The sequence below is a fragment of the Psammomys obesus genome, unplaced genomic scaffold (genome assembly GCF_907164565.1).
Source record: "Psammomys obesus unplaced genomic scaffold, mPsaObe1.curated_primary_1811, whole genome shotgun sequence".
Lineage (NCBI taxonomy): Eukaryota > Metazoa > Chordata > Mammalia > Rodentia > Muridae > Psammomys > Psammomys obesus.
Window position 1 is genome coordinate 17,293,661 of NW_026596046.1, and position 22,831 is coordinate 17,316,491.

At 50.7% G+C, this 22,831-nt stretch overlaps 1 protein-coding gene across 2 annotated transcripts; it reads right to left on the bottom strand.

Annotated features, from left to right (window-relative positions):
• Nucleotides 1–3,773: 3,773 nt before the first annotated feature.
• On the bottom strand, nt 3,774–20,203 carry Mfge8 (milk fat globule EGF and factor V/VIII domain containing). 2 transcript variants are annotated; one of them, XM_055623590.1, is made up of 10 exons: nt 20,059–20,203; nt 17,075–17,197; nt 16,745–16,876; nt 14,638–14,736; nt 14,229–14,410; nt 13,718–13,873; nt 12,959–13,103; nt 6,253–6,437; nt 4,631–4,780; nt 3,774–4,528 (listed from the first exon to the last, which is right to left on the bottom strand). In XM_055623590.1, the coding sequence occupies exons 1-10, from the start codon at nt 20,129–20,131 to the stop codon at nt 4,391–4,393; spliced, it is 1,383 nt and encodes a 460-aa protein (XP_055479565.1). In that variant the 5' UTR covers nt 20,132–20,203; the 3' UTR covers nt 3,774–4,390. The 2 variants fall into 2 exon arrangements, with proteins under 2 accessions (XP_055479565.1, XP_055479566.1); XM_055623591.1 differs by lacking the exon at nt 14,638–14,736.
• Between the last annotated feature and the right edge of the window lie 2,628 nt (nt 20,204–22,831).

Genomic DNA, 22,831 nt, shown 5'->3' on the forward strand with positions numbered 1-22,831 from the left:
CTAGGCTAGTTCAGGAAGGAATCTGACATTAATGCCCGGTTCCAAACAGGCTTTACCAAGCCTTTGATATTCTGCCACCATGAAGAGAGGGGCGTTTTCCACAAGCGTTCCAGGGCCTCCTGATGCTAGTCGCTGGAGGGAAGAAGGGCACCTCGGACCACCACCACTCTCTCATAGAGAAGAGGCTCTCCCTGGGTCAGCCTGGAGGCGCTTTATCAAACAGGAACGCAGGTGGCCGATGACCACCCAACGAGCTGGGGGTAGGGCTGGGTCCAAGTGCCTGCGCCTTTCCTTCCTGGCCTCCACCCTGCGTGAGGCCAGCTTGCACCCACGGTTTGCCCCGGGGCACTCCTGTCCTTAAGGCAGGCGCTCCAGGTGCTAGCTGGGCACCTTGTGCTTTGTCCCCACGTGTTCAGTGTGGACTAAAGGCACATGTCCTCCCCCACACCTATGCAGGTTGTCCCCAATCCGTCCCGCCCCAAAGTGGCTCCTGCTGAATCCCATGGATGCCTGGAACAGGGTTGGTACAGACAGTACCGAGCTACTACAGGCAGAAGGCGACAGTCCTCAGTATCCCCGGGTCTCCCTGTCGTTTTACCTGTTTTCTTTCTCTCTTCTCTCCCTCTGCCCCTTTTCGGTCTTCGGTTTATGGAGACAGGGTTTCTGAGTGTAACCTTGGCTGTCCTGGGCTTCTGTAGACCAGGCTGGCCTGGAACTCACAGAGATCAGCCTGCCTCTGCCTCCCCCGAGTGCTGAGATTACAGACGTGCACCACCGCGCCCAACTGGTTTTACCTCTTGGTAGCTCCCCCCAAAAAAATTGCACGCTCGCACGCAAGTCGTGGCAGACGGTCCCCAGTTCACTCTGCCCCTGTTCCCTGTCTCCAATCCCCAGCCTCCCTGGCAACCGCAGAGTCCCCTAGGAGAGAACGGAAAAACCTGCATGCAAAGCCCCCCCCACCAACACAGCCACCCCCAGCCACGTGTACCGTCCCCAGCAGACCCTTCGACAGCTCCAACACTCGGGACGACTGCGACACGCTGAGGCCACGGGCGGTCCAGGTCTGAAGCAGCAGAATTTGGGAACTTGAATGGCCCGAAAGGAAGCTGCTTCCAACAAACCCCGCGCTCCCAGCGGACCAACCCCTTAAAGGTACACACTCCCTTTGCCTTCCAAAGGCCTGATCCCCAGGGAGTAGGAGCTGTTAAGAGCTGGAGTCCAGACCCCAAACCTGGAAGTGCTGGCTGGCGAGTAGCGAATGGATAGTCAGGATTCTCAGGAGTCGTAGCTGTCACATCTTGGGGTAGGAGTTGAAAGGGAGCTGGCAGAGCACTGTTTGTTGAGGTGGGAGGTCCCATTAAAATACCGAAGCTTCTAAAAAGGGAAGCCCCTTCAGCACTCTGCGGGTGGGCTGTGAATGCCCCATGTGGTTCAAGAGGAGTAAGTTATGTGTGCCTGCTTCCTGTATGACAACCTTCTGCCAGTGGCTGGACACGGAGAGATGGCTAGCCACACACATAGACCTGACCCTAGGAGGTCCTGGGGTTGGGGGTGAGCAAGGATACGATAGGTGCTCCTCTAACAGCTCCTCTTGAAGGGCTCCTGACATCTGTTCCCCAGACAGCAGCATCTCAGGATGCTTCTGTTTGGACAGGGTGTTTTCTTTCCTGTCCAAAAGGACCAGGCCCTGGCCTGCATGGCCTAGTTGTTTCCTCAACAGAGAAACCTAAGGAGGTCCTTCAGCCAGGGTTTCAGAGAAAGGCCACAGGGGTCATGAGTCCAGGCTTTTCTAAACATACCTCTAGATAGCCCTGACCGTGTGTGTGTCTGTGTCCTCTAAAATGAATACCAGGCATACAAGCAAAGGATGCTGTGAAGGTTCCCCTGCAGGTTACAGATGGACCTGAGCCCTGGATGGACTGATGAAGAAACAGGATACAAGTACCAATGAGGAAACTCCCACAAGCCCCTGAGGCTGTGCCTGGGCCAGGCTTGGCATCAGTGCTCTGTGCTATTTCTCCTTTAGTCCCTATTTCCGTTTTGTAGATGATCAAAGAACCAACGTCACTCAGAGCTAGGATACGAGCCATGTTTGTCTGCCTTGAAGTTTTAGGCTCCAGAACACTCTGCCATATTTAAACTAGGAACAGACAGGAGCCTAGCCCCTTGGCAGAGGCAGGGTAGGTGGTCTCAGTGCTGACAGTCTGTGGTTTTGGAAGGGTCTACTGGCACAGCTTATGATAGGGTGGTCAGTAGACAGGAGAGTATCAAGTCTGGTGGTCTAGACTGCAGGCAGGAAAGGAAAAGAAAACGAAAGTCAAAGTGAGGGGCTCCGGGCTAGGACCACGGAACACAAACTTTCTCAAGACTGTGGCCAAGGCATACAAGGCTACAAAAGACAAAAACGAGAAACAAGCTTGGGCAATACTAGCCTCCCACACCAGGTGGGGGGCTTGTGCTCCAGGCCCCATCTACCCATGTGCCAGCAACCCAGTCAAATGTCTGGCCCACAGAAACAGCTGTTCAATGTGAGCTGGGTAACATATGTGGTGAGAGGTGTCATTTCCTGTGCAGTGAATTCCCAGGTGGCAAAGCCATCCCAAGCAGTGTTTCTGAAAGGGGATGCTTCTCCCATCCCCTGCAGGTCCTGGTCCTCAGGGAAGGCCATAGCAGGGACTTGGGTAGTGCCCTCCAGGAAGGAGGACCGAGGACAACAAACCCCAGAAAGTCTAGATTCCGAATTCCACCCACAGGACTCAGTGAAATGCCCAAGCAACGCTTCAGGCTGAGATGCCCTCCGGGTCAAGCAGTCTCCCGTCTCTTTCGTGGGGAGAATACCACGGAGCCTCTTACTCTGTTCTGTCCACAAGAAGCCCTGGCAAGAGTGGACAGCTCTCAGCAAGCAGCACTTCCTGACAGCGTCCCTTATGGGATTCTAAATACAACTATTTGTTTTCCCTTCAGGAGCCAAGCGGCCACCCTACTGCTTCCCAGAGAGCCATAGTGTGGCTCCTGAAGCTCTCATGGGACAGAAATATTGAAAAAGGTGGTCGTTTCCGACACCCTTTATTCATCTCAGACCTATCTGCCTCCCCCAGCCAACCCTCTCCAGAAGACCAGGGCATAGCTTCCACTGGCCACTTCCTATGGTCCCCTGCAGAGCAGAGAGCCCCTTTCCTTCTACCAGTGGCCTTCAGGAATCAGCATGCTCTTGCCCATAATCCTACTTGGCACCACCTCACCCCTTCCTTCCGTTCTACTCTGCCTCCCTTCAGCCCCACCCCACCCCACCACCTAGCCCATTTCTTTTTCTGAAATCCAGGTTTGCTGGATAAAGCAAACCGGGCTTCTAATAAAGTCTCCAGTCCAGCCCTCCTTTTACAAAGAAAATGAAAACTCCCAAAGGAGAAACCAGTAGCCAGGCCTCACCCACCTTCTTAGTGAGGGAAGGGAGCAGGGGAATTCACAGGAGCCACCTCTCTGCCAGGCCCTCCCTGACCCTTCCCCAGACGCCAGCCACAGGCCAGACCCAGGGCAGTATATAGATGTAGAGAGACAGGGGAAGATGTGCATCAGGCTTGGAGGAGAAGGAAACCGACTCCTAACCCCACCCCACCCACAGTCTCCCACTCCTGCTCTTAAGCTATCTGCAATCTGGCAAGTGACACAAGAGTGCTGGGCTCTGGAGGACAGGGGTGGAGGTGGGGGTGGGTGCGGAGAGCAGCACCGGGCGGTCTGGGGTGGACAGGGCAATGAGGAGGCAGGCACAGAAGTTCCAGTGGAGAACACAAATGTATTTTGGAATCTGCCTGTTAACCTGGGTAGCAAGCCAGCAGAGGCCCCACAGCCAGCTTGCCAACCAGCCAGAGCCCACCTGTCTCTCCAGACCCACCAGTGCCCTTGCCATCCGAGGCGGCAGAGCAAGGGTCAAGAGGGGTCTCGGGAGATAAGAGGTGGTATCTGGTGACCCAAGGGGCAGCAAGCAGGCGTGGGCCTCTTCTTCCCGGAATGGAAAATGGAGGAATGTGTGGTGTGCAGAGCGGGGCGGGGAGCCAGAGGTCCCTTTAGCCTTGAGTCGACCCCTAGCAGGAAGGTTAGGACTTGGGGTGGTTGGTACAGATAGCTCACGTACCCCGACTTCGCTCTTCTTCCCTATTCATCTCAGACCTATCTGACTCCCCCAGAATGCCTGAGAAAAGGGGCTAGCAGGAGGCCTGTGGAGGCTACAGGGTGAGGGGCAAGTCTGACAACCCCTCCCCCTGTCTCCGGCCCCTGTACAATCAGAGGGAGGGCTGAGAAGGCAGTCAGCCACAGAAGGCAGCAGGACCCGGGAGGCAGGGACGCGAGGCCCCTCAGCCTCTGGCCACTCTGGTCACTTGGGCTGGAAGGACTAACAGCCCAGCAGCTCCAGGCGCAGGGTGATGCGGTTATGCCAGGACACCGGAAGGATGCGCACGTAGCGAGCCATGAAGGGCGTCTCGAAGATGTTCTTCTTGTGGGAATTGTTGTCCGAGTTGCCACGGAAGACCTGGAAACAACTGGAGTGTCAGGAGTACCCCACAGCCTGCCACCTCCCCACCCCTCAGAACCCCACAGTGTCCCAGGAACCGCATCTAGACGAGACTCCCACCTTGCTGGTCCCTTGTTCCTCATACATGGTCCACTTCATGCCGTCATTACTGTGGGCCACCTTATAGGACGCCACATACTGGATGTGGCCAAAGTCACGGGCCCCCTGGGTGATGATTCCAGTCACTTGCTTCTGAGTGCCCAGGTCAACCTACAGGAACAAACAACAACGTTCTAGCTTCAAGCCTCTTCGGGAAGGTGTAAAGGCAGACACAGTGGGGATGACCTGTTAGCCCATTTCCTCACTGTGCTGACCAGGCAACTTGCCACAAGCTAGAGTTATCTGAAAGGAGGGAATCTCAGTTGAGAAACGGCCTCCCTAAGATCCAGCTGTAAGGCATTCTCTCAATTAGTGTTGGATGGGGGAGGGCCCAGCATGTTGCAGGAAGTTCCATCCCTGGACTGGCGGTCCTAGACTCTGTAAGAGAGCAGGCTGAGCAACCCATGGGGAGCAGGCCAGTGAGCAGCACCTCTCCATGGCCTCCGCATCAGCTCCTGCCTCCAGGTTTCTGCCTCATCTGAGTTCCTGTCCCAACTTCCTTCAGTGATGAACAGCAATATGGAATTGTAAGCTGAATAAACCTTTTCTTCCCCAATTTACTTTTTGGTCATGGTGTTTTATCACAGCAAACCTTACAAAGACACTCATTCACAAAATGAACATAAAGCCATGTATGATGCCACCCACCTCTAACCCCAGCACTTGGGAGGCTGAGGATAGAGTTGAAAGCTATGAAGCCTGGCTACATAGCAACACCTGTCTCAAAGTACCAAGGACAGGGGATATAGTTCAGTGGCAGAGCACTGGTCTAGAATGCCCAAGGCCCTGGGTTCTACCTCCAATAACACAAAAAATGTGAAGTACGAAATAAATAAAAGCACATAAATAATTCACTTTAACACACACAAACTCCAGCACAGTAAAGCTCAGTGGAGTATATTTCAGAGATCCGGGCTTTGGCCAACCCTGCCAGCTCCTGCATCAGATGTATACTGGGGTATGATGAACAGGTGGAGAGGCCACAGTCTGCAGGAGAGGAAATGGCTTCTGAAAGCTGTCAGGCTTCCTGGAGCCCCACAAGGTCCTGAGAGAGTGCCCAAGAGCAGGTGAATCCTAATGAAACCAACTCCAACTAAGCACCTCTCACCTACAGACAAGTGTTTGTCATTGTCCCTGACCGTCCTGGACATGCAGCCCCAGATCTAGGCTATAAGCCCAGCTCACCCCAAACCAGCAGGTAAGCCCCACACAATTGGCCAGGACTCGGCTTCCCTATCAGCAACCCTCCCTCTGGTTTTCCATTTCCGCTGAGATTTCCCAGTTATACTGAATGGGAGAACATCCGTGCATTGCTGAAGTCCTAAAGGACACTGCCATCCTTCCATGCTGCCACAGGGAGGCGCTACTCCTGCATCTCTCTCTCTCTCTCTCTGTGTGTGTGTGTGTGTGTGTGTATTCACACCCCTTTTTCATGTGGGGGCCTTGGTGGAAGCAGGATTAAGAGGAAAAGGGAAGCATGGGAGGAAGAAAGAAAAGGCAAAGAAAATGGAGACTTTTCAGGAAACCCTCTGCAGAGCAGAAGGTGGGGCCCCGCAGAGGTCACAAATCCCGCCCACTCTCACCTGCAGCCACTCCTTGGCACTGTTGCTCTGAGCAGTCCAAGCATTGATCTTGCCCTGCATGTCCAGCCGCCCCAAGTGGGGGTACCAGCCGAAGGCACGCAGGTTCCATGTCTTGTAACTGCTGGAGGCTGTCATCTTACTGTCAGGGATAGTGTTGTTCTTCAGGCCCAGGGGCTCAGAACACCCTGTGGGCAAAAGGACAGTCACCAGTATGTGTAGGTACGAAACAGTAAAGGAGAAAGGACTGTGGTTCTTTAACTGCTTTTATTTTGGTTTGGGGTTTGGTTTGGGTTTTGAGGCATTATTTCATGTAGCCCAGGCTAGCTTAAATTTACTATGCAGTCCAGGATGGCCTTGAATGTCTGATCCTCGCCTACACTGCCCCAGTGAGGGAATTACAGGAGAGCACCCTCATGCCCAGGTTATATGGTGCTGGAAGCCAAACCCACAGCTTCTTACAAGCACTGTTAGTGAGTGACAACCCAGCCTCTGATCTCCTGCACTCAAGGGCTCCTCCAGTTTCCAGGACAGCCAGGGCTGCACAGAGAAACCTACCTTAAAAAATATAAAATAAAATAATAAAAAAGATCCTCCAGCCTCAGCTTCCCAAACAGGAGGTACCAGGCCACCATACCCCAATTGGCACCCTCTTGGACTTTCTATCTGCCTTCCAAGGCCAACTGCTGTCTAACCCTTGCTTGCTCTCCTCTGTCTCTTCACTACAGAGCTGCCAGCCATCAGCTCTGACCCCTATCACTACCCCAACTTGTACCTAGAAGATCACCGAGACCTCCTGGCCTGGTCAGACTCCCAGCACTCCCTACCTTTCTCTCTGGACACAAGTGAGTGAGTCAGACACCTCACACAACCTCACTGTACCAACATCTCATACACATGATCCTGACCATCACACCAAATGTGACACCATCCCCCACGCTAGGACCTTTGAAGCCCTGTGGCATACACTCCTACCCTCCAGCAGCTACCTGCAGGCTAGTGAAACCCAGGAATTCCTGGAGTTCGGGGATGCTTCCGTGCCCTTCCCAAGAGCATTACTTAAGAAGTAGTGGGGAGCCTTGGTACACCCCAACGTTTCTGGCTTACTGGTGTGTATACCCAAAGCATGGCTTTTGTCGCCTCACTCTGCCCGCCAGGATCACTCTCAGAAATAGCTGACAGTTTTCACTCAAATTGCCCCTGCAGCACCTGCTCATGGCTGAACCAGCAGGTCCAGAGTGGAGTTAGAAGACATTGCTGAAATGGTTGGCCCATGGAGCTCATCACCCTCCACGAATCCTGTTGGGAGCCGCTGGTCTACCAGGCTGTTTTGTTATTCAGATCTCAGTGGAAAGACTGCTTTCACTGGCCTTCACTGGAGTCAGTGATAAGGTACCAAGTCTACCTCCTTTTGTTTGAGACGGCAGGCGGGATGTCTTGCCAAAGTCAGACCTTTTGCTTGACTTCTTTGTGAATTTATTTATTGTGCCGAGGTGCTTTTGCTCTGACTTAAAAGGAGTCTGGAATAAAGCAAGGCGCCTAACTTCTACTAGGGCCTCTCAGAAAACTCGCATGTGTTGTGTGTTGGTTTATTAATTTGGCGCCCAATGTGGGGCTTGAGATACAGGGAAGCAATAAAGGACACCGAGAGTGTTGGCAAGATCGAATTGTAAAGGGAGCAATGAGTAAAATCCGAGAGTAAAAATGGGACAAGGCAATGGCCTCGTGGTTTTTTGTATGGAATTTAATTAGAGATAGTCTGTATATGTGGCATGGAACTGAGAAAGTGAAACTTTCAGGCTTAGAGAGATAGAGGTAAAAAGATGGGAGGCTTTGAGACAAAATAAGATTAGACCATCAGCTCCTCCAGAATAGTTATATGTCCCTTCTAAATGATAATAATTTCTTGTTAGAAAAAGACTTTAAAAATAACTTAGATCCTGATGAGGTTGCAGAGTTGGAAAAATAAAAAAAAAACAATCTAGGCAAAAATTTAAAGAAGATATAACTTGAGTTTTATAGTTTTCCAGTGCTTGAGCAAACTGATGGACAGGATAATATGCTGAAAGTCCCTGCACTTAGAGCTTGTAAACAAATACAAGAATTGAAAACTGCATGCTCTCAATATAGTCCTACAGCACCTTTTACTCATGTTCTGTTAGAGTCTTGCCTACTGAGGCCTCCTGTCCAGGGGACCAGATGAAATTAGCAAGAGAATGTTTAGCAGGAAAAGATCATTTGTTATGGAAGCTAGAATTTGCTGAGCACTGTCATGCTAAGGCTAGGAAAAAAAAAAAAAAAGGCAGCTCTCAGTTTTTCCAGTAAAAAAGCTAATGGTTAATTCTACTACAAAGCTTCTATAGTCATAAAAAATAGGATTCACAAGTAGCAAGGTGTTTTGTCTGCCTGTCTTAAAGGTATAAGTTTACCATGTTCAATATGTCTTGGTTATAGATTATTAGTTATTGGGTATGAGTAAAATCTGTAACATAAAGTTAACTTACTTTAAAACCTAGGGTTAAAACCATTCTAAACAACAAATGTACATTACTCATACCCCAGAATTTAGAAAACTAAAATATGTTCCCATAACAATTGATACTTTTTCAGGATTTATCATGGCAACTCTCTTAGTAGGAGAAGCCCCAAACACTTTATAAGTCATTGTTTAAAGTGTTTTGCTACAATTGGTATTCCTTCCATTATAAAGGCTGATAATGGTAATGCATATATTAGTCAAGCTTTTCAGTGTTTTTGTAAGTCATAAAACGGGTATTCCATACAATCCTCGAGGCCAAGGAATTGTTGAAAGTGCCCACAGATCTCTTAAGAACCAATTGCAAAAAATAAAAAAAAGCGGAGTTGTATCCCCCAACACCACAGAATTATCTTAATCATGCTCTCTTTATTTTAAAATTTTTGAATGTGGATATACAAGGCTGTCCTGCAGCTGATTGATTGTGGCACCCAAATAACAAAGATAAAATGCAAAGATCCGATTACTGGAATATGGCAGGGCCCTGACCCTGTATTAATATGGAGAAGAGGGCACGTTTGTGTTTATCTGAAGGACACAGAAGGAGCCAGGTGGATCCCAGAGAGGCTGGTGCAATTTGCAGGAGCTGTTCCCCGGAAGGAGGATGTTCCTGACCATGGTGAATTCTGTCCTGATGGTGAACGGAAAGCTGCACTGGGCTTATGCTCCTGACCCACCTTTGTTTCATTCTACTCCTGTGAGATGTTATGCAGAGAAACCTCTTATACAACGTGATTGGACTTGATTAATCTGGTAATGAGAACAATTCTCAACAAAATCAGGAAGAATGGAAAAGAGGACTGACTATGGGACTTTGGTCTGATTCTGGTTTTCAGCAGACCTATATTTGGAAGGTTGCCACAGAAACTTTTGGGAGGTTCTATAACTGCCTATGTACATTTTCCTTATGCTTTGTTGTGTGGAAATGTTTACGTTTTTATACAAGATTCAAACTTTAATGTTTCTTGCCATCGATGTAAACTAACAAACTGTATTTCTAAGCTTTCAAATGGTTCTGATTGTTTGACAGTCTTTTATTATGGTTCCTGTGAATGTTTCTCAAGCTTGGTATTTACATAAGGGGTCATCTTTTAAGTCACTTTTATGGAGTGTTATTTGGACTTGGCTTCTTACTCTTATTAGGAGCATGTCTCCTACTAGTAACAACTAAAACCTTCCTGAACGCCTTTTAGAATGTTAAAGCTGAGCTGATCTGCATAAGATTAAACCCCAGTGTCTACCCTAGCGGAGGTTGGTAGTCCAAGACAGGCAAAATCTCTCTAAAAAAATAATCAACCTAAGACAGGGCATGAATGATGGAATTCATGTACCAATGATGGGTGAGAATATATCTTCTAAGAGAGACAACCTAAAACATTTTCTGCTCCATAGCTCTTAAGTTATGGTCAATTTTTAAAATATAAAAAAGGGAGACCTGTTGGGAGCCGCTTCTGGTCTACCAGGCTGTTTTGTTATTTATATCTCAGTGGAAAGACTGCTTTCGCCTGGCCTTCACTGGAGTCAGTGTTAAGTCACCGAGTCTATCTCCTTTTGTTTGAGACAGCAGGTAGAATGTCTTGTCAAAGTCACACCTTTTGCTTGACTTCCTTGTAAATTCATTCATTGTGCTGAGGTGTTTTTGCTCTGACTTAAAAGGAGTCTGGAATAAAGCAAGGCGCCTAGCTTCTACTAGAGCCTCGCAGAGAGGTCCCATATGTTGTTGGTTATGCTGGTTTGTTGATTTCAATCCTCACCCCAGACTCAAGAACCGTTGGGACTCTACCGCACACTCTAGGATCCAGCCCCAATGGCTTTCTTTTGTCCTTCAACAGGCCCCTGACCTTTATCCTTGCAATTCTCCTCCTAAAATATTCTTTCCAAGATCTCCCTGAGACAGGCTCTCCAGCTGGAGTCCCCACACTGCTCCCCCCCCCGACTATCACTTCCTCCTTCAGCGTTCTTGCTGCTAGCTGACCTTCCTTCTTCTGTTTCTTTCTTTCTTTCTTCATTTATTTATTTATTATGTGTGCCCAAGTGTATGTATAAGCACTGTGTGCGTGCAGTACCCATAGAGGCTGGAAGAAGGAACCAGAACTGGCCTGACACATGGTTGTGAAGACACCTGGTGTATGTGCTGGAAACCAAACCCAGGTCCTCCCGAAAAGCAGCAGGGCCTTCTGACCACTGACCCATCTTACCCACCATTGCTAATCTCACCTCTGGCTCCCCTGAGAGAATGCAAATTTCATGAAGTCAAAGGCCTCAGTTGTGTTATTCCTTGGATCTAAGTATTCGGGGGAAACTTATGAAATGTCTAAATTAAATAGTTAAGTCACAAAAGACACTGTCTGCTAAAAATAACAACCCCGGTGTGGGGAGGCTTGTGGATTCCCAGGACACCTGGGCGTCAGCCTACACACACTATGCTGCCAGGCAAAGAGGGAGGCAGATGGCACAGTTCTCTCCGTGGTGTGAGGCTTAGCTCACCCCACTCTGAGCCTCATACGGCTCGTGGCTTCACGGCTTTGGCAACTATAAGAAGCAAAGGCCTCAGGCTAAGACAGCAGTGAAAGCTGGGAGATCCCAGGGAGCAGTGGCCAGGCCTGACCTGGATCGTCCTTTGCCAGATACTAAGCCACATGAAGCAAAAAAAGGCAATGGCCCTCGAAGAAGGACAAACTTCCTGGCAGAAATTGATATTCTAAAGAGCCACTTGTGTCTCTCCATCTGACTATCAGACTACTGAAACAATGGACACCAAGAAATGCAAATTTCCCCAGGAATCCCACGCTGGGAGAAGGGCACGTGAAGGGGAATGTGCCATCCGGAAAAAGATTTCATACATGCTAACAACTTGCCCGACCAGGATGAGACAGCAGCCCAGACAATGGTGAGTCAGCAGGGGGCGGGTCCACATCTCAGGCAGGACTGCTTAAATGTGCATATCCCTGGCCCTCTATTTAAACTTTAAACTCATTTCAGGACACCAAATATGGACTTGAGGAGATCCGTCTTCCCTCATATGGCTACATAGAATAAATGTCTTCCACTTTTTACTATTAATTTGGCCATTTTAGTCCTTGAGGCCAGGAGGCCAAGTTGGATTTCTTGTGGTACAGACTGTGACCCCAAGTTTGGTTACGGGAGCATATTAGCTTAAATCCATACTTTAAAAAGGGGGGGTTGGGGCTGGGCATGAGGAAGCATGCCTTTAATCCCAGCACTCTGGTGGATCGCCATGAGTTCAAGGCCAGCCTAGTCTACACTACACAGTGAATTCCAGCACAGCCAGGGCTATGTAAAGTAACCCTGTCTCAAAAGCAAGAAAGAGAGAGAGAGCATCAGTGGTGGTATGTGTGCCTGGCATTCAAAAAGCCTGAGCTGCTAGCACTTGGAGGGAAGAAAAACAAACCGATGGGACTCAGAGCTCAGCTCAGGGTGGTACTGGGTGGTATCTAAAATGAAGTAACAGGAAACAATGCCATTGATAAGCAAAGGAAGCACCGAAGGGCGTGAGGGCGGGCTTATGAAGATTGAGCTCTCTAATCCAGCACAGCCAGCCCCACTTCCACCCCATGTAGCCAGCAGAGGGCACTGTGGCTGCAAAGAGAAAAGCCTCAAAAAGAGACAGTGGACCTTTAACTAGCTGGCAGTATTGATCACAAGGACCTCACCAGAGGGTACTCTCCCTGGTTCAGCAGCAAACTGTCCCTTTATGGTCCCCTTATCTGTAGAAGCTCTATGCTCTAGGGTCCCAGAAGCACCTGCACGACTTAACAAAGCGGGTAGCTGATGCTTGAAAGGAAGGTACTATGCTTGCACCTCCCAGCCGGGGATCCTGGATGAATAATGCATCTGCGTGTCCATTCATTCATTCATTCATTCATTCATTCATTCATTCATTCATTCATTCATCTCTCATCAAAGATTTACTAAGCACCCACATGTCTGAGGCCCTGGTAGTACAGCAACAAAGGAAACAGACAGTTCCCTGCCATCGTGGAATTCGCTGCCTGTTCTAGAAGCACCAGGAATTAAAATAAGCAGAAATACCGAGAAGTGAAATGGCCATCCAAAACGCCCAGAGCAATGGACTGGCAGACAGGAACTCCTGGGAAGGACTCTGAACAGCTCACAACGCAGGGACGGAGGAAGTTACATGTCAGCACTCACCATGCAACTCACAGCCCAGGAGCTCGAAACGGAGGGTGCAGCCTCGTTGGCACGAAACAGGGTACAGCCTTATGTATTGTGCCTCCAGCGTGGGGTTGAACATGTTCACCTTCAGGCCGCTGTTGTCCAGGTTACCCAAAAACTCCTAGAAGGGAGGGGTAGGGCTGGAGGAAGAAGCAGGCTTGCCAGCCTACTCTGGGACTTCCTCCTCTTCAAACCTGAGAGGCCTGAAGCCTGGAAGAACCGACTCCACAGAGCCCATGTGGACTCAGCCTGCAGCCCTTGCTTTGACAGCATCCTTCTCAACCCTCTCTTGGTCATCACAGAACCCAGGTATAAACCCCTGATCACACAGGGCTATTCAGGGTGTCTCTGTGTACATTCTCAAGAGATTTTATGGTAACAGCAATTTCCTGACAGAGAGAAAGACAGACTTGTATGTATCTGTGCAGTAAAAGGTGCCCACTTAGTAATTACATCTTCACAACTGCACACTGTAGTCCTGAAATGGTCAGAATGCAGCCCAGATCCCGGCCACCACCCCTACCAGGGTATGGCACTATTTTGAGTCTCCATCTGTATCTATTAGGTAAAATGAGGTCCTGTAAACACAGAACATGAACTGGGGTCTAGACATTTCTAGGTACCAAGGGGCGCTTGAAGATTCACCTCCACCCTATCTCTCAGGGTCTCTCTTGCTTCTTGGTGGGCGCTAGACTCTTAAGGATGCCGACTTTAGCAGCCCCTCTTCAGGCCCACCTTGTCCCCAGATCCACTTTCATCCTGGATGAACTCGAACTTGCGTCCGTCGAAGCTGTAAGCCACCTTGAAAATCTTTACGTATTCTGCCCTCCCTGCGCGGCTGGCGCCCTGCGTCATCACGCCTGACACCCGCATCTTCCGCAGAAGGTTCACCTGGACCCCGGGTGAGAAAAGCAGTGCCCTCGTCATCCAGCTCTTTCCATACAAATCCAACTGGCTACCTCTCTAGTTCCTTCTCCTCTGAGGTTCTAGAGCCTGTGCTCTGAAAAGCCCGTGTGAGTGCCAAGACCCTCCGGAGAGGCCTCCAGAGAGAGGCCTGTGGGTGCTGAACCCCCTCCATCTAAAGAAGGTCATTTCCCCTCATGCTCCACCTACCTGCTCCAGGCCCAAAGTTGCCCTCCATATACAGATACTTCACTCAGGGTCACCTATCATCCTGAGCCCCCACTGCGGCCACATTCACCTCTCTCTGTGTCCCCTATCACCCTGCCCTGGGTCTTTTTCCTACCTGGATCCAGGGCTTGCTGTCATAGTTGCTGGCTGTCCATGCATTGACGATCCCTGTGCGGTGCAGACGGGCCAGTTCCGGGCCCCAGCGCTGCAAACCCATGAAGCCCACATACACAGATGAGGCAGAAATCTGTGAGTCAGCAATCGCGCCCCCTTCCATGCCCAGCTTTGTGGAGCAACCTGTAGGGAGAGGGCGACCATCAGGGGCCTAATCCCAAGTTCCAGAGCCCAGCTATGAGGAACACAGATAAGAAAGAAAGAAAAAAAAAAAAAAAAACAATGCGGCCTCTGGTGAGGACCGAAAGACAGAGAGCGTCTCAGACCCTCACGCAGAGCAGATGACATCAAGTGGGAGAGAAGATGGCATGGGAGGCACCGGAGAGAAGGGACCAGCAGGGTTAACTCACGGGAGTCTAGGTGGTTGGAAAGACCAGGATTGGGGGCCGGGGTGGGGTCGGCTGTGTTGGGCTGATAGTATTCCTCCAGGTTGTAGATGATCTCATTCTCTGGGAGGAGAGAAGACCAGCATGACCTCTTCCTCAGCACCCCCGGCCCTGGCTCACCCAGGAGGAGTGGTTTGGGAGAGGAACTGTCTTGGATAGTATGGAGCAGCAAAGGTAAGCCACACAAACCAGTCTCTCCTTCATCTTCTGAGCATGTGCAGAGCTGGGGATTAAACTTGAGCAAGCTAGGCAAAAGCTCTGCCACTGAGCTGCATCCCCAGGCCTTACTGATCTGAGACAGATTCTCCCTCAGTTGCCCACGCTGGCCTGGGACTTGTGATTTCTCCTGCCTCAGTTCCAATTATAGGTTTCTGACATCACACCCTGACTCTGCGCGGTGCTTTCTGGAATCCCGCCCAGCAACAGTTTTCCAGGGAGTGCATGAACACCATTCGGCTTTCTTCCACATCCTCTGAGCCTCTGAGCACCAAGCCCTTACCCATCCACCCATGCGTTAACATGTCCCCAGCCACAGCCACATCACATCTGCCTCACCAGCAACAGCACACCAGAAACTCAGGACAGTCATCAGGCCTGTTGACAAGAGGACCTTCCCACCCCTCTGGACATCGTGTGTGTGTGTGTGTGTGTGTGTCCAGGCTTCTGCTGCCAGGGAAACCCAGGGATAACGTACAGCACTCCAGCAGTGTAGGCCCATGCTGAGCAGGGACTACCAATGTGACAGAGGATAAGTTGTCAAAGAGTCACCCAGGACCTGGGCCAGGTCAGTCTGCTGGTGCCTCACACCCACCATACCCACCACCAAGGAATGCAAAGGTACAGCCTCTGTACTGGCACCAGAAACAGCATAATGAACAAAGGAGAATGAGGTCCCTCCACCGCCTCACTCCTGCAGCCTGTGTGGGCACCGCCTACCCGCTGCTCCGGGTGCCACCATCCAGCCTAGCGCCAACTCTAGACCTGGCAGCCCAGAGAGAAGCCTACAGAGCTAATTCCCACACAGATACACCATGGTTAGATCGGCTCCCACTCGGTAATTAGCAGGCTTACCTGGCCCCACCCAGGCTGCCTTGGCAATCCAGGGAGCTCCCGTTCTCCCCACAAGGATCTCAAACTCATCAGGCTTAAACCCAGCTTTCAAAGACCAGGCCTTTGGTCTGTCTCCTTGAAGAGGAGCATTCCAGGCACTCTGTCCACATTCTCCCATCCTGGGGCCCAGCCTCCACATGGCTGACCCAGCTGTCTTTCTTCTACAGGTCAGCAAACCTCACAGCCCAACAACACACCTACATGAAAGCGGAAAAGAAGCCACCCGCTCCCACCCCCCAGGATGTCCAATGCCTGACCTGGAAACTAGACCCCTAATACACAGACACAGACACACACACAGACACACACAGAGACACACACACACACTCTCTCTCCACTTCTTCCTCCCTCCCTTGCCTGAACACAACCCTTCCCATGTGACAGAGGGTAAAAAAAAAAAAAACCCTGGTATGCTTGGGGCAGAGTTGGGGGCAGCATGTTGAACCACTGCCAGCAATGTTAGCTGGCACTCGTCCAGGCCACTCTGGAGCCCAAAGGGATGGTCAAACAGGTCAGACAGGGTCAGCTTCTCCCCATAAGGTAGGCCTCTAGCTTTCCTACAGCACAGGACAACCCAGCCTGCCAAGCCTCCCCCTCCTCCCTGACCTCTGTGAAAAGACCATAGGTCAGCCATGGCCCAAACATGATTCTCTGAGCTGGTCTGGGCTCCTACTTAAAGAACATGCCTGTTTTCTCTTATTTGTTTAAAAAAAAAAAGAAGTCCCAAGATTTTGCTCTGACACTGTATGTCTCCGGCTTACAGACTCAGGAAATGGCATTCCCATGACCTTGGTCACCACACTCCCCAACACTAGGCCTGACCTAAAGTCCCAAGAGAGAGCTAGGCCTGAAGCCTGGTCCTAGACAAGAAGATGCTCACTGAAGCTCTACTCGTCCTCAGTCTCCACAGAGGAGCCTCACCACAAGTGCCCACGCCCCGCAAGAGACCCCTGGTACTTACTGATCTCACAGTGGGTGCCTGAGTAGCCCTCAGAGCATTGGCAGATGTACTGAGTGAAAATGTCTCCACGCTGTGTGCCCTCAGTCACCCGGCATTTGGCACCATGGTGGCAAGGGTTTGGGGAGCAGGGACCTGGAGGCAAGAAAAGAGCTGAGAACAGTCCAAAAGACAACACAGGGTCCAGCCTCAAATGATCCATCCTCAGATGAGAAGATGGATTTGCCCAGATACTAAAAGTGCTGGCTTTTCCAAGTGTCTGGGAGCTTCTACTGGAACAAAGGCTAGCCACTTGGGAAGAGAAGGGGAAGGCAGGCCACTGGGAGCAGGTACCTTTCTCAGTCTCGTTGCACACGGGGCCCGTGAAGCCTTCAAGGCAGAGGCAGTAGACATTATTGTCTTGGTCCAACAAGCAGGTCCCACCATTCAGGCACAGGCTGGGGTCACAGAGGTCACCTGTAACCACAGTTCAAACATGATTGATTGGTAAAAGCCCTTACAGGGTCTGGCTACCACGTGCACACGCTGGACTCCTGAGCCAAGTTAGCTGTTATCCTCTCCTCAAGAAGCCAGTGAGCCAGCTAAGCATATAGCTTAATGATAGAGAACCTCCCTAGCATGGGCAAGGCCTTGGGTTCAATCCCCAGCACTACCAAAAATGAAACGCACGAGGATAGAAGCCTGGCTCAGGCTGCGAGCACTTGCTGCTCTTCCAGAGGACTGGGGTTTGGATCCCAGCACCCGGGTAAGGTAGTTCACAACTGCCTGTAATTCCTGCTCCAAGGGGTCTGAAACCAGACCTTTTCAGGTACCTATACTCACATGCACACACCCGCACAGAGACATGTGTACGTCATTTTTTTTTTATTTTTAAGATAAAATATACCTTAAAGACAGGACTAGAGAGATGGCTCAGAAATTAAGAGCACATAATGCTCTGGCAGAAAACCCTGCTTCGGGTCCCAGCACCCACATGGTGGCTTACTACCACCTATCTCAGGGGATCTGGTGTCCTCTTCTGACCTTTGAAGGCTCCTGCAAGCAAGTGTTGCACATACAATACACTCAGGCTCACACAAGCTAGACAATGAAGTAAATATGCATGTCATATATATCACAGAGTGTGGGGGGTGACAAGCTGAGGAATAAGAAAATAATATTCTAGAGAGAAAGAAGCAGATACACTGAGAACACGGTATGTTGGAGAACGGTGCAGATGTGGCTGGACTTAGGCCAGAAAGAGAAGGACTTTAAGAATGACAAGTTTAGACTTTGTATGCTGCCCCAGCATTGGCTAACAAGTCCCAGTCATATCATATTCTCTCTCTCTCTCTCTCTCTCTCTCTCTCTCTGTGTGTGTGTGTGTGTGTGTATGTGTCTGCCTCCCTCCCTGTCTTCTGTCTGTGTGTGTGTCTGTTTCTCTCTGCCTCTCTCTCTTTCTCTCTCTCTCTGCAGATTGAAGTTTGAAAGGAGGAAGGCTGAAAGTCCCACGAGAAGGCTGATGGTCCCCTAAAGTGCATGAGGTCTGGCGGCAGCTGATGAAGCTCCCAGATTGAATGATGAGGAAGCACATGAGGGCAGAGGGAACAGGAGCAAGCAGGTGAGTTTGACTGAGGCGGTGGAGGAAGGCTGGAAAAAAGATGCCAGAGCTTTTGGAGAGCCCTGGGTGACAGCTGTGCACTGTCAGCCAGGACGGAGAACACAGGAGGAGGGTGGCTAGGCTGGGCCTGAGATCACCTGGCCTGTGATCTGAAGACCTCAGCCAAGTGACTGGCAAACCCCACCCCACCTCCATGCCCAGACAGGGACTGGAGGCACCCTACCCCAAAAGCTCACCTTACTCCCATCTGTTCAGGGTCCCCTGACACTGGTCTGCTGGACGGGAGGGTCCTCTGCCGGACCTTGGCGTTCTACTAGACTGGACCCCAAACTTGGCACTGGGATCAAACCTAAGATATCTCTTCTCCTCCTAGTCAACCATCCAAGGCACAAGGGCCCTCCTCAAAGCTCAAGGCCCCGGGGAGCCCAGGCTCCCAAGTTGGAGGCTGGTGACACCATTAACAAGCACCAGCCCACATAACTCCACCTCAGCAGGGGCCTGGGGATCTTAAGGCGCTGCCGCAGAACTATTAGTCACTGGCTTTAAATAGCAGGTTAATCCCCTCTGACCTGGAAGGGCACAGTCAGCCTCACATGGAAGCTCCGGAATGGCCAAGGCATCCTGTCCCAACAAGGGCTCCTCTTCCAGCCTTTGCTACACGTGGGATCAAACCAAGCCTCCAGAGAAGAAAACAGAAAGGAGACTGAGGCTGGTCAACTGCCTGTGAGACACCAGCACCTCTACAAATTGGGGTCCTGTTCCGGAAACTGTCCCAGGGACATTTGGCCAGGGCGAAGGTTGTGAAGAGGGCAGAGGGGAGGAGTGGAAAGGTTCAGAGGAGATCCAAGCATCTCTGCAGCCTAGTAGAGGGACCAGGAGTTGCCAGTTCGTGAAAGCTGGGGGCACCCAATGCCTTCAGCTCTGTGCCCTAGGTCAGATCCTGTGCTAACACGACCGACAGAGCTGGGCCCAGGGGTGATGTCTCCTGCCTCAGCCAGTCCCATTTCTATGGGGGGGAAAAAAAAAAGACGGAAGGGCTGCCTGAAAAGCTCCTGAGCTCACCCCGCCCCATGTGGGCATTGCTTTCTCCAGCATAACTTTGCACGCGGCCCAAATGTCTACCAGGGACCTCCGAGCGTAGGAGGAGGGCTAGAGAAGATAAAGCAGCCGGCCAAGGCCAGTCAGGGGCAGGAAGCCCTTTTCTCGTTCCTGACGGGCCCCACCTACAGCCCGGTCTCTCACATCGGCTCAACAAGTGGGGCGCAAAAAAGTTCTTTGGATTCTCCAGCCAGGCAGGTTCGCGAGAGAGTTGCGGGGAAAGTTAGCTGCAGATGTACCTGCAGGCATGTACCTCTAGACTCTAGAGAGCAGGCATAGTCCGGTGGCCTCATTTTACAGAGGCTGCAAAGAGGCACGACGCAGCGGATTCCTTTGTTATGTGTAAATCACAACCCCGGGGAGGCACGGCTGTCACTGGGTGTCCAGGGTCACCGCTCTGTGCACAAGCCACTATCACTACCCCAAGGCCCCAGCGCAGAGCGCGCAGAGGCTGAGCACGTCCGCCTCTGCCATCCGGGAGCAGCCCCAGCCCCGGAGGGGGTCCCCTAGGCTTGGCTCAAGTTTGTCAACAGTAAGGGTGGAGGGAGGGCGCCGCTGAGAACTTCCGAGCGGCGGGCAGAAGAGGGGCGAGGCCCAAAGGGCGGTGCGAGGGACTCACCGGACGCGGCGAAGAGGCCGGAGGCGCAGAGCAGCACGCCGCCCAGGGCGGCCAGCGCGTGGGAGAGCTTCATGCTGCGGGACTCGGGAAAGAGTCCACTCTCTCTGATGCTGGGACCCGCGGCTTGCTGCGTCCGCTCCTCTCGCCCAGGAATAAATGAGGCTCTCGGCTCCGCCCACCGACCCACGTGCTCCGCCCAGACCAGCCCCAGGCTGACTCTGGGCGGAGCTCCCAGACCACAGAGGGAAGAGGGAGGGCTGGAAGGTGGGGGTGGGGGGGTCCAGGGCCTCAGCCTCCCGCCGAACCACGCCCTGCATCCCGCCGCCAGCCCTCCACCAGAGGCCAACTCCCGCTTCCTGAGTGGACTGGACAGGGAAAATTTGCCCAGGGGGAATTTAAAAGGTGACTCAATAATGAAGCGCTTTCTTAAGCATGCTGGTCACCCTGGAGTCAGTCCCCAACCCAGCAAAGATAAGTCAATAAAATAAAATAATCCAGGAGTGATGGTGGCTCTTGCTTGTAGCCTCAACGCTTGGGAGACTGGATCAGGAAGATCAGGCACCAGTTCCAGCTGGACTGGGCTACAGAGTGGGACCCTGTTTCCAAAATGTATTAATTTGCTTGTTTGTTGATTGATGGATTGATTGACTGGCCGATAATTTGATGTTTAATTAATTAATTAATTAATTAAAAACAAAAACTGTTCAGACCCAAAATGCTAACGTTTATTCGTAATCCAAGAACAGCAAACTCAGACTACAATGAACAGCGTGTTTCTGTTATCAGATTGGCAGTGTCAAGTTGTTAACAGTGGAGGCTGTGGGGCAACAGGCTGAGGCATGTGTACCTTGGACAGAGTATAAGCCAGCTGAGCTTCGTTATTTGGTAATATCTTTCAAAATGACAAATATCAACACTTAAGACCTAGCACTTGTACTCAGGGAGACTCGGTCCATTAAAACATGCGTGCAAAATGACACTGTATTGCTCCATCACAGCATCTTTAGAAACCATAAAAAAGACAAAAAAAGAAGAAGGAGGAGGAGGAGGAGGAGGAATTGGCAAATTTGTGTAAAAGTTCCAGATAGGAAATATTTTGGGATTTCAACGGGATGTGGTGACACAAGACCATAGACTTGAACTTAGCACTCTGGAGGCTGAGACAGAAGAACTATACAGAAAGTTCAAGGCCAGCTCGGATTACATAGTGAGTCCTCAGCTACCCTGAGCACCAAAGTGAGACCCTGTCTCAAAAATAAATAAATAGATAGACAGACAGACAGAGAGAAATATCTAGCCGAGAAGATGGCTCAGTGGATAACGCAGGGGCTGAGCAGGCATGTCAGCCTCAGTTGACCCTCCCAAAGCCAGCACACCCACATGCTAGCACACATGCGCTCATACACACACTAATGATAATGGCAGCAATACAATAAAGTTTTCAAATGTTTCTGGCCTGTAATCGCAATACTTGGGAGGTGGCGAAAACTGGACCAGGAATTCAAGGCTATCCTCAGCTACCCAACCTTTTTACACACAAGGGTTTTGATAACAGTATTCCAGTCAGAGTGGTGAAATGGAAAACCAAGAGCAGCCACACAGCTCCTGTACTAGCTGCACACTGGGATCTGGGGTGGGGCGTGTTACTGTTTGGAGACCCTTTTAAAAACTCTTCTGAAAGGAGCCTGGTGTGATGGGGCACGCTGTAATTCCAGTGCTTGGGAGGTGGGGGCAGGCTGATCAGGAGTTTAAAACCATCCTAGGCAGACTGGAGAGATGGCTCAGCGATTAAGAGCGCTGTCTGCTCTTCAGAAGTCCTGAGTTCCCAGCAACCACAGGGTAGCTCACAACCATCCACAATGAGATCTGGTATCTTCTTCTGGCCTGAAGATGTACGTGAAGACTGACATTGTATACATAATAAATAAATAAATCTTAAAAAAAAAAAAAAAAGCCACAATCCTTGCCTAGATAACAAGTTTGAAGTCAGCCCAAGCTACATTTGACCGTGTCTCAAAAGTGAGGCAGGGCAAGGGTGGAAGGTAAATCTCTGTTGCTGAACACATTTCAGAAACAGGAGTCAGAGACCCCTGAGCTGGAACTGACCTCCACACCTCCTCCATGAGGACTGTCAGAAGGCACCAAGTAAGCATGGAAAGGAGGAAAGCAAACAGCAATCCTACTCAGCCATGATGTTTATGAGCACAGCAATGGGCCAGCGTGGCATGATAACCCTGTGGGTACAGTAGTGGCATACATCCCTCAGTTACCTCAGTGGTAACCAACAGCTCTCTAATTGGACTTAGGACCCTCTCAACAAGACGGGAAATATTCCCGGTACTGAAAATATAGCCAACTACTTGGTGCCAGTGAAGTCATGGATCTTGGAAGAGAACCTGCAACCGTCACTGTACCAAACCAGCATAATCCCTGGTTGCATTCTAAATATTTGTGGGTATAAAGATACCCACAGATAAGTGTAGTCCTCACCCATTATCAATAAAACTTTTCTCTGCAGTAGATGGAGAGCATTGCAGAAAACCATAGCCAATCACAATGCAGAGTTGTGGAGCCCAGTGCCAGTGCAAACAACCGTAAAACACTCCTACACCTAAGGCTCACGTAACCTTTCAGAAGAGGGAGCTGAAAGACAGTCAGAGCAAGAGAATCAGGGAGTTTGCTGTGAGGTTGTGTCTCCTCGGAATGTCAGAAGCTACACCCATAAATTCTTACCAATATGAATGCCTAAACTTGAGCAGAATGAGGACAACAC

Excerpts from the sequence above, each read along its gene's own strand:
- Mfge8 (XM_055623590.1), bottom strand. The coding sequence starts at position 20,131 with ATGAAGCTCTCCCACGCGCTGGCCGCCCTGGGCGGCGTGCTGCTCTGC. Across the intron at positions 14,411-14,637 it reads TTCCAACCACCTAGACTCCC|GTTGCTCCACAAAGCTGGGC; the intron begins GTGAGTTAACCC and ends CTCTCCCTACAG. Across the intron at positions 13,104-13,717 it reads AAAGTGGATCTGGGGACAAG|GAGTTTTTGGGTAACCTGGA; the intron begins GTGGGCCTGAAG and ends CCTCCCTTCTAG.